This window comes from Cornus florida, unplaced genomic scaffold (assembly GCF_030987335.1).
Source record: "Cornus florida cultivar Cherokee Brave unplaced genomic scaffold, ASM3098733v1 CherokeeBrave_3.0.0_Hap2_Chr06, whole genome shotgun sequence".
Taxonomy (NCBI): domain Eukaryota; kingdom Viridiplantae; phylum Streptophyta; class Magnoliopsida; order Cornales; family Cornaceae; genus Cornus; species Cornus florida.
The window spans coordinates 75342957-75358948 of NW_026775576.1; the positions used below are offsets into that span (position 1 = coordinate 75342957).

Here is a 15992-nt window from a genome sequence, read left to right on the forward strand (position 1 = left end):
ATAAGGTCATCCCTACTAAACACTCGTTCACTTACAGATGTAACAGTCATAAAAAGGGCAATAATTTTTTTTAAAAAAATTCAATCACCCTACCTAATTTTCTAATTTATTACTTTTCTAATATTATAATTACGCAATATTATAATTAGGCCAATCACTTTTCTGATATTGTAATTACGCGAATCATATAGCAGTTGATAGGAATAACTTATTCACCCGTGCGTAAACAAGTCTTATCCTTTAAAAATTTTAACTAAATTTTTGAAAATTTCTCTATTTTTAAATTCAAGATGTCAATTGGCAAGTTACATGTCAAAAGAGAGGGTCTCCATTTTTGTTGTGAGCAATACAATTATACAACATTAAGAAATTAATGTCTAATTTTTTGGTCACCAAATGTGAGTTCCACGCAATTATGTCCAGGATTTGAAGTCATATTACCCCCGCAACACAATCTTTGAAGTCATATATATATATATATATATATATATATATATATATATATATATAGGGAAAATTACATATAAATAGAGTCAAAGTTCCATATTTACTCAGAAACTAAGTCAAAGTTCTATATTTCTCTAAAATGAATTGCTGAGATGACACATGATTTCTTACTGTTTAAAAAATTGTGGTGTCTAAAATACCCTTCCCTAACAAAAAAGTAATACCTTCAGTTCAAAAAAGTAGTACCCTCAGTTCAAAAAAGTAATACCTTCAGAAAAAAAGTAATACCTTCCCGGGTGTTTAAAAAACATGGTACCTAAACGCCAAAAAGTAGTACCTTCAGTTCAAAAAGTAATACATTCGAAAAAAAGATAATACCTCAACGAAAGGGTATTTTAGACACCACAATTTTTAAACAGTAAAAAACCATGTGCCACCTCAGCAATCCATTTTAAAAAAATATAAAACTTTGACTCAGCCTCTAAGTAAATATGAAACTTTAACTTCATTTATATGTAATTTTCTCATATATAATATATATAATTATTTGTTTCAATCAAGCTACAACATCACATATGAATATATGAAAATAAATGAATATATTTCTTGAGACTACAAGAAATATATCTTTCCAACTTTTTATTTATGCCGGGCATGACATAACGCCTTACATTAGGTACATATTAAAAGTTTTAACCAGAAATCTCTACAGCCTTGATATCAGGCTTCTTGACTTCCTCCTTAGGCACAGTAACAGTCAACACACCATTTTCCATAGATGCCTTCACCTGATCCACCTTGGCATTCTCCGGCAGCCAGAAACGGCGGAGGAACTTGCCTGTGCTGCGCTCAACCCGATGCCACTTGTCATCCTTCTCCTCCTTCTCGTTGCTCCTCTCTCCACTGATCTGGAGTACCTTGCCTTCTTCCACCTCCACTTTCACCTCCTCCCTCTTCAGCCCAGGAAGGTCCGCTTTGAACACGTGCGCCTCCGGAGTCTCCTTCCAGTCGATCCGAGTGTGGGCAAACGCAGTGGTTTCGTTCGCTGGGACAGAGAGAGAGGTGTTGCCGAAGAAAGGGAAGTCCTGAAAAGGATCCCATAGGTGGAGAGAGAATGGATCAAAGGTGTTGCTGCGTCGGTTACCGAAGAAGCTGTTGGGAATGATCGACATATTGGAGATTTCAGAAAATGGTAGAGAGAGAGAGAGAGTGCGTGAGCTCTTGATGTTTGCTGTGTGTATAATTATGGGAATGGAGAGAGAAGTATTTATAAGACGGAAAAATGAGACACACTATTGGTTCGAATTGTTTGGTGCTTTCGAGAGGCTTCCGGAGGATAAAGAATTGTCCAGAAAAAGTTAATAGTGAGTGGGGACATTTTCGTCCGACGCGTCTAGAAGATGAGGTTCTAATAGTGTGCATGTAGGAGCACATAAAGTCTTTGATCTTCTGTGACAAAGTAACAATCTCAAATGGTTAATCCAAACAAATTTAAGTTGAACATACACAACAATTACATAAAATTATATGCTGTTAAATTCTTAATTTAATTTAATAGGACAGCCAACACAAAATAATAAAGCAAGTTGCATAAATATATTGCTTTCTCTTCTATAATAATGTTATAATAATGTGTTGTGCTGTAATGTGTTGTGCTGTTGATTTAATAATACATCGAACGAAACTCCAAAGGGTTAGTTTAGTGATAAAATTACCTACGCTTGGATGCTTATTAACACTAAGGTATGGGGTTAGAATCTCATTAGGAGCTTACGACAACTTGGGGCCAGGCCTCCGCTGTCATAATCAGCAACTTACCCAACCCGGGGTAGATTAGGCCACCCTTCCTAAATCTTCAAAAATTAGTCGGCTGAAGTACTGAATTCCTGAGTCACCCCAAAAAAAAAAAAAAAACACATCTAATGGAATAAGGATATCAGAGGATTGGGGTCGACACTCGACAGTACAAGTGATAATTTATTTATTTATTTTTATTTTGGAAAGTAAAGTAAGTTTATTCAAGAATTGAGAATGAAGAACATACAAGGAAGACCCAATAGGAAGATTAAGCCCAGACAATAGAAAATAGAAAAATAAAAACCATGGCCCAACCCAAACAAGAATCAAGCCCAATGACTATCTCTTAAATAACCTCTAAGGAATGTTGCTCTGGTTGAGCTACAATAATGAGAAATGGGATCAATTTTGTAATATAAATGCAAGTCTTTTACAAAAAACTTGTACTGTGAAGAAAAAAAAAATAGAGCAACATTCCTAAAAAAAAACTTGTACTGTCGACCCCAATCCTCTAAACCATTTGCGAATTCGAATATGACATGCAAGTTCATATCTAGTGCAACACACTATATTGATATACACCTCACTAAACAAATCATGGTAATTGAAAGCTCAACATTAATTCATTGTTTTGAGTCTTTTGACAAGGAAATACGACATTTAGTCTTATTAATGTTCGAGAAAAAGAACTTCAATTTGAAGACAAACTGAGCCTATTTTTCTCCTCCCACAACCATCAATCTAATGTCATCAATCAAACGGTCCAGATTACAGTAAGAGGACCCAACTTCACTCACAGATTCTCTCGCCTTTTTCCCCATCTGATCCGCCGTTAGCAAGAACTCATCCCTCCTCTCCTCCATCAGATCTCTGACCATCTTCTCAACCACAACTCTATCACACGTCTCCTTCATGTCCAAACCAAGCTTCCAAACCTCACTCACAAACCTACTGTTCACCTGCTGGTCACCAAAATATGGCCAACAAATCATGGGCACTCCAGCCACTATACTCTCCAAAGTTGAGTTCCATCCACTGTGGGTCAAGAACCCACCCACAGCTTGGTGGGCCAACACTTCCTCCTGTGGAGCCCAGCCCACTATATACCCCCTCTCCTTGGTCCACTCCCTGACCTCCGCCGGAATCTGACCCTCCCAACCCTCAACAGAGTCCGGCCGTATGACCCACAAGAACCGTTTCCCGCTATTCACCAAACCGTGACAAAACTCCATGACCTGGTCCTTTGTCATCGGTGTAATGCTTCCAAAGCTCACGTAGATCACAGATTTTAACGGCTGAGAATCGAGCCACGTCAGGCAACTCCAATCTTGTTCCCATAAACACGTTGTATTGTTTGAAGATGATGATGACTTTGTTTCTTGTGTGAGTCTAGCCTTCATGTGCAAGTGAAGTGGTCCGATGGTATAGAGTTTTGGACAACGGGCGCGTATGTGAGCTAGTATGGGTCCTTCTAGGTCCTCAAACGTGTTGAGTATCAGAGCTTGGACTCGAGAGGTATTCTGGGTTTCATCAATCACCATTCGGAGACCCGGGTCAGCCAAATCATCCACCCGGCAAAAACTCGGGAGATCACAACGTCGGAGAAAATCTTCCATTCCCGGTACATTCTCAATAGCTTCCTCCTTCTCGTTACCTATTTGTTCATATATGTCTGAATTAAGAAGCAATAGAACATATAGAGAGAGGATTTTCCAATTTTATGACTCATCGTGTCCCAAATACAATCATTTTATCAATAATGCAACAGAACCTAAAGATTATGCAATACATATATTTATATTTTAAAATTTAATATTTAACATATTTACATAAATTTTGTATTATCGTTGCCTATATAAAGATTTTGTACTAGGCACGAATGAGTAAAAAAAGATGGATATCATAAAGATTTTGTACTAGGCACAAGACATACGAATGAGTAAAAAAGATAGATGAATAATAAGAGAGAGAGGAGAGATACCTTTGAAGGGAAGCTCTCCAGCTTCAATGAGTTGTGGGATGCAGAAATAAGCCCAGAAAGCACAGGCACCTATTGTACGGAAATAAATAATTGGAACGCCAACCTCTTCGGCAGCATCCATTGCAAAACCCAGTATTCCGTCGGCTATGACGCAAGTCACCGGCCGGCGTTCACCAACATGAGTGGAAAGCATAATTTCCTTGAGTAGTGGTTTTGCAGTGTGTTTTAGAGAATCTAACAACTCCAAGAGTCGGTCGCTGGAACGTGGGTTTTCTGACGGAAGGCGGTTGGGGATGGTTTCGAATCGGAATCCAGGATATCTACTGAAAGAGGACTGAACGTTGGCGTAACGTCGGAGGCGATCGTGGTTATGGTGGGTGAGGAGGAAAGTGACGTGGAGGCCGGCGAGACAGAGGAGCTCGGCGAGCTTGAGCATGCTGTTGACATGACCCTGTGCCGGAAAGGGGAAGATGAGTACATGAGGAGGCAGTAGCTCTGGTTCTTGATGATCCATTAAAGTTATTGTTTTTTTGGATAAAAAAAAACTGAAATTTCTAGTGGTATATGGTATTATGGTGATCTCCGTCAGTATTGTCTATCGATAATCAATCAGTTGTGCTATAGCTCGGAATAAAGGCAGGGGACATGCTTACTTAATAAGGTAAGGAGGACAAGAGCAATTTGTATTCCTTTCCTTGATCCCTCTACTTTTTTGGTAGTATGTGTGATTACCTTGCTGTATTAATAATATGGTATATGTTATATGTTATATATATATGTATAACTATGGCGTACACAATGGATTATGTCATCCACGAGGACACCCTGGCGTGGGGAGCAAGATTACATTTGTGGCTTATTTTGGAAGCTTCAATTTTGGCTTATAAATAGTCATGTGTCTCTTGCTCTGTAACTTACTTGAATAAGCATAAAAATGAAACTTCTGTTCCTTTCTTATCTCCCTTAATATTATTATATACTCTCTCTTTCTTATATTAGTAATACATTTTTCTCTTTTTACACATCTCAAATTATTTGTTCTCCCTAAAAAGTCAAAACATCTTTTTATTAGATTTTCATCATTGTCCTTTATCTTTTAAAAAAATTTTAAATTTTGTAACTATATATATTTAAATTAAAAAGGACAATTTGATAATTTTAAAAGGAGACAATGCATTAATGAACTCTACTATTTTTCCCTCTTTCTATCTCAACTTTATATATCTGTTTTGTAATATTAGTTTTGATACATTGTAGGGTTTGTTTGCTTTAATAAAAAAAATTGTATTTTTGACTTGAAAGGGTAAGAAAATCTTAATTATAGATTATTATTAATGAAATTAATTTGTCAACTTAAGTGATATATGTATTCACATTATGGTCGGTTCTATCGCCTTTATTATTTTATGATCTACTATATATAGTTGGTTCTACCGCCTTTATTATTTATTGATCTACTAATTATGGTTGGTTTTACTGCCTTTATTACTTAATGATATACCTGGTTTTACGGCCTTTATTGTTTAATAATTTATTAACTATAGCTAGTTTTACCACCTTAGTTGTTTAATTATACTGGAATTATAATAGTTCATATTATGTTATTATTTCATTTAATGTCATTATATTATTAAGATATATGTTTATTGGTAGCAACTGCGGTTGCAAGATTTTAAAACTGTGACTGAATGTGTGGTGATACCATCATTGATGAACTTTTGTTGAAAAAAAAAAATTCATCACATTCCACGTCTCAATTGTACTCTTTAGAGCTGATATCATGTTTATTTGTGGCAGAGCAAAAAAACGAACTTTTGTTAATAAACCACCCGTCCCGTCCAACTGGATCGACACCGATCCCTGAAACATATATTGCCTCATCCCGTGAACGTGGACGTGTTAATAAACATGATCGTGGTGGTAAAAATGGCTATAATAATAAATAAGGCCGTGGTAAAAATAACTATCACAATAATGAATATGGTCGTGATAGAAATCACTCGTATTACTGTGAAGGATATCAATCCTCAAACTTTCGCAATCAGAGATCTATACCATATTCCCAAATGAGAGATTATAATGAAATTAAACAAGTAAAAGGGAAGGATGTGACTCAACCTCCCATGGCACATGATAATACTTATTATCGGTGTGGAATGACAGGGCATTGACAAAGCATTTATTGTACACTAACTTTACCAAGCCTCAATGAAAAAAAAGGGAAAACAAAAAGAAATGAATTTCATTTATCGGGATGAGCCGGTTGATATCAGAAATCTGAATATATCATATTTTTTTTAAGAACAGTAATAAAAAGATATATCACCTGATTAGCAATGAAAATATTCAAACCAATTAATTTTATTTTTATTTCATGTTCTCTATTTTATGTTATCTTCAACAAATTTTTATTTTTCTTGTAAATTTCAAGATGTATGAAGTCAGATTGTGGATATATGAAAGATATGGTTCGGATTGATTGTGAAGGAACAGTAAGGGATTGGCTTTGGCTTGGTGGTGAAGAAATTGCCAGACAATTGCATATGCAATTTCTGGGTTCAACCTTTTGGTGACTTTTTGACTTTTTAAATGTGTGCTCATCCGCGTAAAAATAAAATAAATTTAAAATTTAAATGCTCATGGGGTCATGGGTTTATTTATTTATAGAGTATTATTATTAGAATAATTATACAATTATTTTGCGATATAATTATACAATTGTTTCAGACTACACAATTGTCGTGACTGCTTTAAAACGAGTTTTACAGTGTTTTTTTTTTTTTTTTCATTTCAACTCATCAGATAAATATTGGCAAAGTGCGGAATATTACATGTCCATTGGGCCTAGACTTGATCTAGGACATGTTCAGACTAATAAATTTGTTTTACATAATACTTTTTTTTTTTTTTTTTTTTTTCCTTTATATTCATAATAAATATGTTATATAGTCGCTAAAATTTTATTTAAATTTATAGTGTAAGAATAATATCAGTATAGTCGGTGACATGCTACATGTAGATCTATTTGAGTGGATGTATAGTTAGGGTTGCAAATAATGAATTTCTTATTTATTTTTATTTTGGAGTAAGGGATATGAGAGGACTGGGGTGGACAGTACAAGTCCAGAAGTGATTATATTTTATTTATTTTTAGGATAAAGTACAGTAACATCTCTTGAGATTTGTCAAAATAATAATCAGAGAAAAGTTTGCCTATAGAAGTTTGATATATTTACCAAAGACACTCCAATGATAATACATTGACATTTTTACCCTTTAACTTTTATATTGACTAATTTAAATGCTGAAATAACCTTTTTAACCTCATACCCATAACATTTTCTTTCCTTCTTTCTTCTCTATTTTCTCTTCCTTAGCCCCCAACACCAACACACATTGTCACACATGTACACACATACTATCACACAAATGATGCATTCATACTTATTTAATAAGTAATACATCAATTACTTGATTTTTTTTCGGTTAATAAATCTAATTACTTTGATGTGTTCCTTGAGCATAACCAAGTTTTAACTTTTGGTCATATTATGGTTATTAAATTATCCAAATAACTTGGTGGGTTGATTTGATGATGCAAGTTGTTTTGAAATTTTCATTGTTTTTATAGATGTAATTTTTCTGACTTTGGTTTTAAATTTTTCAATAATTACGGCCAATCTCTCTTATCTGCAGTGTTTGTCAAATTCTGTGAGACTAGAAAAATTATATCTACAAAATATGGATTTTGATTGTTGGATGCATTAGGACATTTGTTATGATTTAGCCCTAGCAATATTTAAATATTCCACTTTCATTTTTTATGTGTGTGTATGTGTGTGTGACAGTATGTGTGTATACGTGTGACAGTGTGTGTTAGTGTTGGAGGCTGAGGAAGAGAAAATACAGAGGAGAGAAGGAAATAAATTGTTATAAGTATAAGGTTAGAAAGGTCATTTCATCATTTAAATTAGTCAATATAAAAGTCAAAGGGTAAAAATGTCAATTTATTATCATTGTGGAGCCTTTGGTAGATGTATCAAACTTAGGAGGTGTCATTATCTCAAAATAGACAAATTTTTCTTTGAATATTCTTTTGACAAATCTTAGAAGATGTTATTATACTTTACCTTTATTTTTATTTACAACACAAAATAAAAAAATAAAAACCATGGCCCAACCCAAGCGAGAATCAATCCCAATGCCTCTCTCTTAAATAACCTCTTAGAATGTTGCTCTGGTTGAGCTACAATAATGAGAAATGGGATCAAGTTTGTAATATAAATATTAAATGCAAGTCTTTTACAAATTGATTGACTGTGAGAGAGAGGGAGATAAAAATAAAAAATAAAAAATAAATAAAAAAAATTTGATTGACTTAACTACTCAAAACCATTTGCGCATTCCAGTATGACATTCCGGTTCATATCTAGTGCAACCTACACTTTGATAAAGTAAGGAATCCCAAATGAATGATTTTGAATATCCATTTATTAGTAAATTTTTTTTCCCAACTTTTGAATTATCAAACCACAAACTTTATGTAAGAGTCGAAGTTTATATTGATCAATCAACAAACTAAAAAAAAACAATTAATTGACTCATGGTTTGTGCTTTTATTTTTTAGTACTTAAAATTTAAATCATACAATCATCCTCAAGTGCTCTTCTACTCTTAGGTTTTAAGGGCGCTTTTGTATTCACACTCAGCTCACACTCTCGCTCTAATTATCATTATTTATAACTTAATTTTGTTACTTTATTGTTCACGCTCTCCAATTCACTCTTATTTCTGTTCTCACTTTATATGACGTAGCCTTGACACTATTTTCCCATGCCAATTCATATCTACTGCATCTCACCGTATTGATCAATCAACAAACTAAAGACGAAACTTTATTTATATACACTTCACTAAACAAATCAATTGAAAGCTCAACATTCATTGTTTTGAGTCTATAGACGAAGAAATATAACATTTAGTCTTATTAATGTTTGAGAAAAAGAACTTCAATTTGAAGACAAACTGAGCCTATTTTTCTCCTCCCATGATCATCAATCTTATGTCATCAATCAAACGGTCCAGATTAGAGTAAGAGGACCCACCTTCTCTCACAGATTCTCTCGCCATTTTCCCCATCTGATCCGCCGATAGAATGGACTCATCCCTTCTCTTCTCCATCAGATCTCTGACCATCTTCTCCACCACAACTCTATCACACGTGTCCTTCATGTCCAAACCAAGCTTCCAGACCTCACTCACAAACCTACTGTTCACCTGCTGGTCACCAAAATATGGCCAACAAATCATGGGCACTCCAACTACCATACTCTCCAAAGTTGAGTTCCATCCACTGTGGGTCAAAAACCCACCCACAGCTTGGTGGGCCAACACCTCCTCCTGTGGAGCCCAGCCCACTATATACCCCCTCTCCTTGGTCCCCTCCCTGACCTCCGCCGGAATCTGACCCTCCCAACCCTTAACAGAGTCCGGTCGTATGACCCACAAGAACCGTTTCCCGCTATTCACCAAACCGTGACAAAACTCCATGACTTGGTCCTTTGTCATCGGTGTAATGCTTCCAAAGCTCACGTAGATCACAGATTTTAACGGCTGAGAATCGAGCCACGTCAGGCAACTCCGATCTTGTTCCCATAAACACGTAGTACTGTTTAAAGAAGATGACTTTGTTTCTTGTATGAGTCTAGTCTTCACGTGCAAGTGAAGTGGTCCGATGGTATAGAGTTTTGGACAACGGGTGCGTATGTGAGCGAGTATGGGTCCTTCTAGGTCCTCAAACGTGTTGAGTATCAGAGCTTGGCCTCGAGTGGTATTCTGGGTTTCATCAATCACCAATCGGAGAACCGGGTCAGCCAAATCACCCACCCGGCAAAAACTCGGGAGATCACGACGTCGGAGATAATCTTCCATTCCCGGTACATTCTCTATAGCTTCATCCATCTCGTTACCTACAGTTAATTTGTTCACGTATGTCTGAATATAATAAGAAGCCATAGAAGATATAGAGAGAGGATTGGACTCATAATGTGCCTAATACAATCATTTTATCAATAATGCAACATGCGACAAAATACATAAACCTATCGGTTATGCAATACATTTATGCTTTAAAATTTAGCATATTTACATAAATTTTACATTATCAATTTAAAGTTATTATTTCACTATATAAAAATTTTGTACTAGCCCCAAGACATATACTGATATACAGGACCAAAAAGGCACAAAAAAAAGTACTATCCTAATTCATAGTGAGAGTTTTTAAAGATGAAACATATGACATGATTGAGTAAAAAGGAGAGTTATCTTCCCGTCATGAAACATATTAAAATTTTGAACTTTTTATTACTATTTATAAAAAATAAATGAGCTATCCTACTCATAAAAATAAGACAAAGATGGATAATACTAATAGAGAGAGAGAGATAGAGAGAGAGAGAGAGAGAGGAGAGATACCTTTGAAGGGAAGCTCTCCAGCTTCAATGAGTCGTGGGATGCAAAAAAAAGCCCAGAAAGCACAGGCACCTATTGTACGGAAATAAATAATTGGAACGCCAACCTCTTCCGCAGCATCCATTGCAAAACCCAGTATTCCGTCGGCTATGACGCAAGTCACCGGCCGGCGTTCACCATGATGACGAGTGGAAAGCATAATTTCCTTGAGAAGTGGTTTGGAAGTGTGTTTTATAGAATCAAACAACTCCGAGAGTTGGTCGCTGGAACGTGGGTGTTCTGACGGAAGGCCGTCGGAAATGGTTTCGAATCGGAATCCGGGATATCGACTGAAAGAGGACAGAACGTTGGCGTAACGTAGGAGGCGATTGTGGGTATGGTGGGTGAGGAGGAGAGTGACGTGGAGGCCGGCGAGACAGAGGAGCTCGGCGAGCTTGAGCATGCAGTTGACATGACCCTGTGCCGGAAAGGGGAAGATGAGTACATGAGGAGGCAGTAGCTCTGGTTCTTGATCATCCATTAATGTTATTGTTTTTTTGGAAAATAAAACTGAAATTTCTAGTGGTATATGGTGATCTCCGTCACTATTGTGTATCGATAATCAATCACTTGTGCTATAGCTTGGAATAAAGACAAGGGACATGCTTATCAAACCATGGACTCATTATGGTGAAAGTGGTTATGGGTAAGATTAAGTGGACAAGAGCAATTTGTATTCCTTTCCTTGATCCCTTTACTTTTTTTGATAGTATGTGTGATTGACGAGGACGAAGAAATACTTTATTCCCTTCTTGTAATAATAATATGGTATAGAAAACCCGTCAAGTATGACCTGATTGCAATAAATCCCTTAAAGTAAGCAAAATTTTCTGAATTGTGACTTTGTTGCACGCACTATCCGTCAGCAGCCGTAAATGGAAAAGAAAACACTTTTTTTTTTTTTAGTTGTTGATAACCTATGTCGGTATGTAAAACTAGTGTGTATCAAAACCGCGCCAAACAATGCCCAGTAACATTAAAATGGCGCCAAACAATGCCCAGCGACATTTTATGGCACCAAATAATGACCCAAACATGTCACAATCAAGAAGGTATAGACAAAACCATAAGCCTTAGGCCTGTTCGGATGCCCATATTTGATATTGTTTTGGTTTTGGTTTTGAGCCAATATCATATTTGGAGCAGGCTGATATGGTATTTAAAAGTGTCAAAACATTATAATTTTTGGGTCAAAACCCATATTAACATTTTGGTGATATTAGACTGGCATGGCACTATAGCGGTGAATTGTTCTCAAACCAAAACCAAACCAACCCTCGTTTTTACTGTAGCGATTATATCACGTATATAAAGGTCGCATATCAGATTTAGGGCATTTTTCAGCGTCGTTTCTCTCTCTTCGCGTAGCTCCTTGGAGGCGACTTCAGTGGCGATCCAACCTCTTCCATCATCGATCTGGCAGAGCTCTTCCATCAGGTACCTCATTTTGTATCTCTGTTTGTATCTATAGATCACATATATCTTCGCTTTTGAGATTTACATTTGGGAGGTCCTCTTGTTCACTTTCTCTCTCTAAAATATTGTGACATCACTTTCTCTCTCGCGTTTCCAAGTTCTGATCTTTATTCCAATCATGTTGTGAGTGTTGTAATTTAGGGCATTTGAGTCCAGATCTCAAGTTTCATGAGGCAGTGACGGAGATCTAGGGTTTGATTTTAGCCCTTTTCTGGGTTGTTTCTTCTATCAACCATGGTTCTGATTTAAGGGTTTATGTGTCATCCATCGATTGTGTGTGTTGCAATTTCATATAATTTAGTTCTTAAATGACAGTTTCATTAATTTTACTCTTTTCTTTAAAGGCCTCTCGGACCTCAGCTTGTGCCTTCTCCAATCTCCATTACTCTTGGGTTCTTTAGTAGTTCTGACATTGCCCATTCTATGGTTGTTGCAGAAGTCTCACTCCCTGCCGTAAAAATGTCCTGAAATTAAAAAATAATTGAGCTACCATAAAATAAAAAAGACCATGAATGTCAGTTAATTTGTTAGTATTACCGAATTTCCATATTATGCCATGTCTATTTAAACTAAATCAGTACTATTTCTAATTAATTTGTAGTCCAAATTAATGGTATTACATGAAATGAATATTGCCAGTTATGCTGGCAGTATAATACTTTCAGATGCTGGTCAATTCATGTTCAACTCATGAGTCCTGACTTCTATTCTCTCTCATCATCCTCGTGTAACATGAACACACGAGAGCAATCTTCATGAGTGCTTTTTCAGTTCAGATGAGTCTCATCCAGTGTGTTATACTGTTATGTACCACTTTCTTTCACCTTGCTCTTAGATATGCTAAACTAGTAGTTAGTGTACAAACTGGAACAAAGAGCTAGCCTTAAATACTAAATTTCGACTACGCTAAACTAGTTGTTAGTGTACAAACTGCAACAAAGAGCTAGCCTCAAATACTAAATTTTGACTACAATTTTTGTTTTATTTCTGCAAAAAATAATTTTAAAATGTTGAAAATTGTTTTATATCTTAATCTTTGCAGTGCTTCATGTATACATGTATTATGTGTGGATATAAATAAATACATGAAACAATATTGTAAAATTGTATGAATATATACATACCAAAATCACAGCTTTGATGTTGTCAGTTGTGAGAGAGAAGTTGAGATCACTGCTCTTCTCAACCTTTAGGAGAACATCAACTAAAGAAATGGAAACTTATCCAATTTGAATCACCTAGCTTATATAGAAATTGACTTTGAAATTGAGGAAGGAGACTGATTTTTAAGAAAATTATGTAGTTGATTTAATTGATTTTGGCAAATAGAATTTGAATTGAAGAAAATGGTGAGAATTTGAACTGAAGAAAATGGAAGGAGACTGATTTTTATCACATTTTTACTTCATTTTTTTCTTCTTTTTTGCCCCTTATTGAAGTGTTTTATAGACAGTACCTTCTTTACTCATCATTGATGTGTTGAATTATGAGTCAAAACACAATTCAATGTACTAAACTGTTCAATTACTTAATAATAATCAGATGGACATGAACAATGACAATGTTGAGCAATACCCATCAAGAGACATTCATTCTCTTGATGGTGAGAATGGTGAGGATGTTGTAGTTATTGAACAGGCCAATGCCGCTGTTTGGTGTGATACCCTTCAAGAGAAATTCATGCTCTTGATGGAGGAAGAGGTTGAAAAAGGAAATCGTACAGGCACGACTTTTAATCCAAATAGGTGGACACATATTGTGGACGCAATGTTATTGGAAACTGGAAAGAAGTACACAAAGGACCAATGTAGACAAAAATTCAATAATATAAGAGCACTGTACAAAGATTGCAAACAAATATTATCTGAGATTGGTGTATGGTACAACAGTGAAACTGGGATGATTAAGTTGGAAGTTGAAAGATGGGTTCGATTGTGCAAGGTTAATATTTCAATACGTGTCTATTTACCATACATACAGTTAGTAATTAGTGATTTAGTATTAAAAGGGTTTGATGAACGATAATTGTAAGCTAATAACGTGTAGGTTCTCAAGCATGACAAAAAAATAAAAAAACAGGGGTGTAAGAATTATGAGCAGATGGTAAGGATTTTTGGGAATACACATACTACTGGCAAGCATGTTCATCCTTCTACAAAGCCACCCAGACCTCACCAAGTGCTAACAATGCCTCAAGTGGCAACACATGAAGCTGAAATTCATAACACTGACGGTAATGCGGGCATGACTGATGTAGAACGACCTAGTGTAGAAGGACCTATTGACCTCAGTCCTACTCCCAAACCTGTAGCTAAGAAACAGAAGAAAGAAACTTTTTCAAGAACAATGTCTTTAGTGATGGAGTGTTTGACTAATATTGGGAACGCGAAAGCTGATAAAATTGCAAAAGCCATAGCAGAATCATCTTCTAGTTGTTAACCATCTTGATTTACCGAAATGCCTGAAGTGACATCTCCCCGTAAAAAAGAAAAAGAAATGGATCCCCAGCTTGAAGAGTGCGTTAAGATCGTCAATATATTAGTAGGGATTGATGATACCCATTATGCTAAGATCATAAGGATGTTTGGTGAGGACAAGGTGTGGAGGGACATATTTCTTCGCATTCCTGATGACAGGAAGGTTGGGTGGGTGATGAATCAGCCTATGTCATTTCTTCGGTATCTTACTTTTATGTGCTTTTGGATGATTGTTTTATAATTACTTTTACATTACTGTTGGATAACTGTAATGAATTTTTCTTATCTACTGCTTTTACATTATTGTTGGAAGACTGTACTTAATTCCTTTTTTTACTGCTTTTAAATTAATGCTGGATAATTATTTATGTTCTATATCTATTGCTTTTATATTATTGCTGGATAATTGTATGATTTGGTATGTCTTTTCCATTTTGCTTAATTTTTATTACAATAGCAGCTTCTGTTTATTCTTAAATAGGATAGTAGCTATGGATATAAGGACAATATTAACCATTTATGATGATGATGATGAGGAGGAAATTCTTGCATTGATCGCAGCCGTATATGAGTACTATCATAAACATTTTGATAAGCAACGTTGTAGGGATTCCATGTTACAAGGGAAAGATTACATATTCAAGCTCTTAAATGGACATGAAGATAGGTGTTATGAAAATTTTCGGATGTACCCCAACACCTTTAGGGCATGGTGTCGTGAGTTAAAATTGTTAGGATTGAAAAATTCAACATTTCTAACGGTAGAAGAACAAGTTGCAATTTTCCTACTTACCGTGTCTCACAATGAAAGGAATCGTATCGTTGCTGAAAGATTCCAACACTCTACATCCACAATTTCATATCACTTTCATACTGTATTAAAGTTAATTTATGAGTTAGGGACTAAGATTATTGTTCTCCCGGATTTGAATGAAATTCCTAAAGAGATAAAGAACAATCCAAAATTTTACCCATACTTTAAGAATTGTGTAGGAGCTTAGCCTGAAAAAAGGTTAGATATATCTTGTTTACTACTTCTAATTATTTCATTCCTACCGTGTGTTATTTTGTTTTTATCTAATGTTGTTCATGTGTTTTGTTTTGCATGAGGTCATTTACACTCTAAATTTGCAGCTTAGCCTGAAAAAAGGTTAAATATATCTTGTTTACTACTTCTAATTATTTCATTCCTACCATATATTATTTTGTTTTTCTCTAATGTTGTTCATGTGTTTTGTTTTGCATGAGGTCATTTACACTCCAAATTTGCAGCTTAGCCTGAAAGAAGGTTAGATATATTT

The 15992-nt window shown here is 35.5% G+C and overlaps 3 protein-coding genes across 3 annotated transcripts; all 3 read right to left on the reverse strand.

Moving 5' to 3' along the window:
• Positions 1 to 933: 933 nt before the first annotated feature.
• Positions 934 to 1858, reverse strand: LOC132312107 (17.3 kDa class I heat shock protein-like). Its single transcript, XM_059810362.1, has one exon. The coding sequence runs from the start codon at positions 1617 to 1619 to the stop codon at positions 1140 to 1142; it is 480 nt and encodes a 159-aa protein (XP_059666345.1). The 5' UTR covers positions 1620 to 1858; the 3' UTR covers positions 934 to 1139.
• A 973-nt stretch (positions 1859 to 2831) lies between these two features.
• Positions 2832 to 5041, reverse strand: LOC132312106 (7-deoxyloganetic acid glucosyl transferase-like). The gene is made up of 2 exons (XM_059810361.1): positions 4226 to 5041; positions 2832 to 3898 (listed from the first exon to the last, which is right to left on the reverse strand). Exons 1-2 carry the CDS (start codon positions 4737 to 4739, stop codon positions 2958 to 2960), a joined length of 1455 nt encoding a protein of 484 aa, XP_059666344.1. The 5' UTR covers positions 4740 to 5041; the 3' UTR covers positions 2832 to 2957.
• Positions 5042 to 9090: 4049 nt separating this feature from the next.
• Positions 9091 to 11489, reverse strand: LOC132312108 (7-deoxyloganetic acid glucosyl transferase-like). The gene is made up of 2 exons (XM_059810363.1): positions 10703 to 11489; positions 9091 to 10194 (listed from the first exon to the last, which is right to left on the reverse strand). The coding sequence occupies exons 1-2, from the start codon at positions 11217 to 11219 to the stop codon at positions 9257 to 9259; spliced, it is 1455 nt and encodes a 484-aa protein (XP_059666346.1). The 5' UTR covers positions 11220 to 11489; the 3' UTR covers positions 9091 to 9256.
• Between the last annotated feature and the right edge of the window lie 4503 nt (positions 11490 to 15992).

What these genes read in the sequence shown, in the direction of transcription:
- LOC132312107 (XM_059810362.1), bottom strand. Translation starts at nt 1,619, where the DNA reads ATGTCGATCATTCCCAACAGCTTCTTCGGTAACCGACGCAGCAACACC.
- LOC132312106 (XM_059810361.1), bottom strand. Translation starts at nt 4,739, where the DNA reads ATGGATCATCAAGAACCAGAGCTACTGCCTCCTCATGTACTCATCTTC. An exon ending in TGGAGAGCTTCCCTTCAAAG is followed by an intron (nt 3,899 to 4,225) that starts GTATCTCTCCTC and finishes ATGAACAAATAG; the next exon opens with GTAACGAGAAGGAGGAAGCT.
- LOC132312108 (XM_059810363.1), bottom strand. Translation starts at nt 11,219, where the DNA reads ATGGATGATCAAGAACCAGAGCTACTGCCTCCTCATGTACTCATCTTC. An exon ending in TGGAGAGCTTCCCTTCAAAG is followed by an intron (nt 10,195 to 10,702) that starts GTATCTCTCCTC and finishes AATTAACTGTAG; the next exon opens with GTAACGAGATGGATGAAGCT.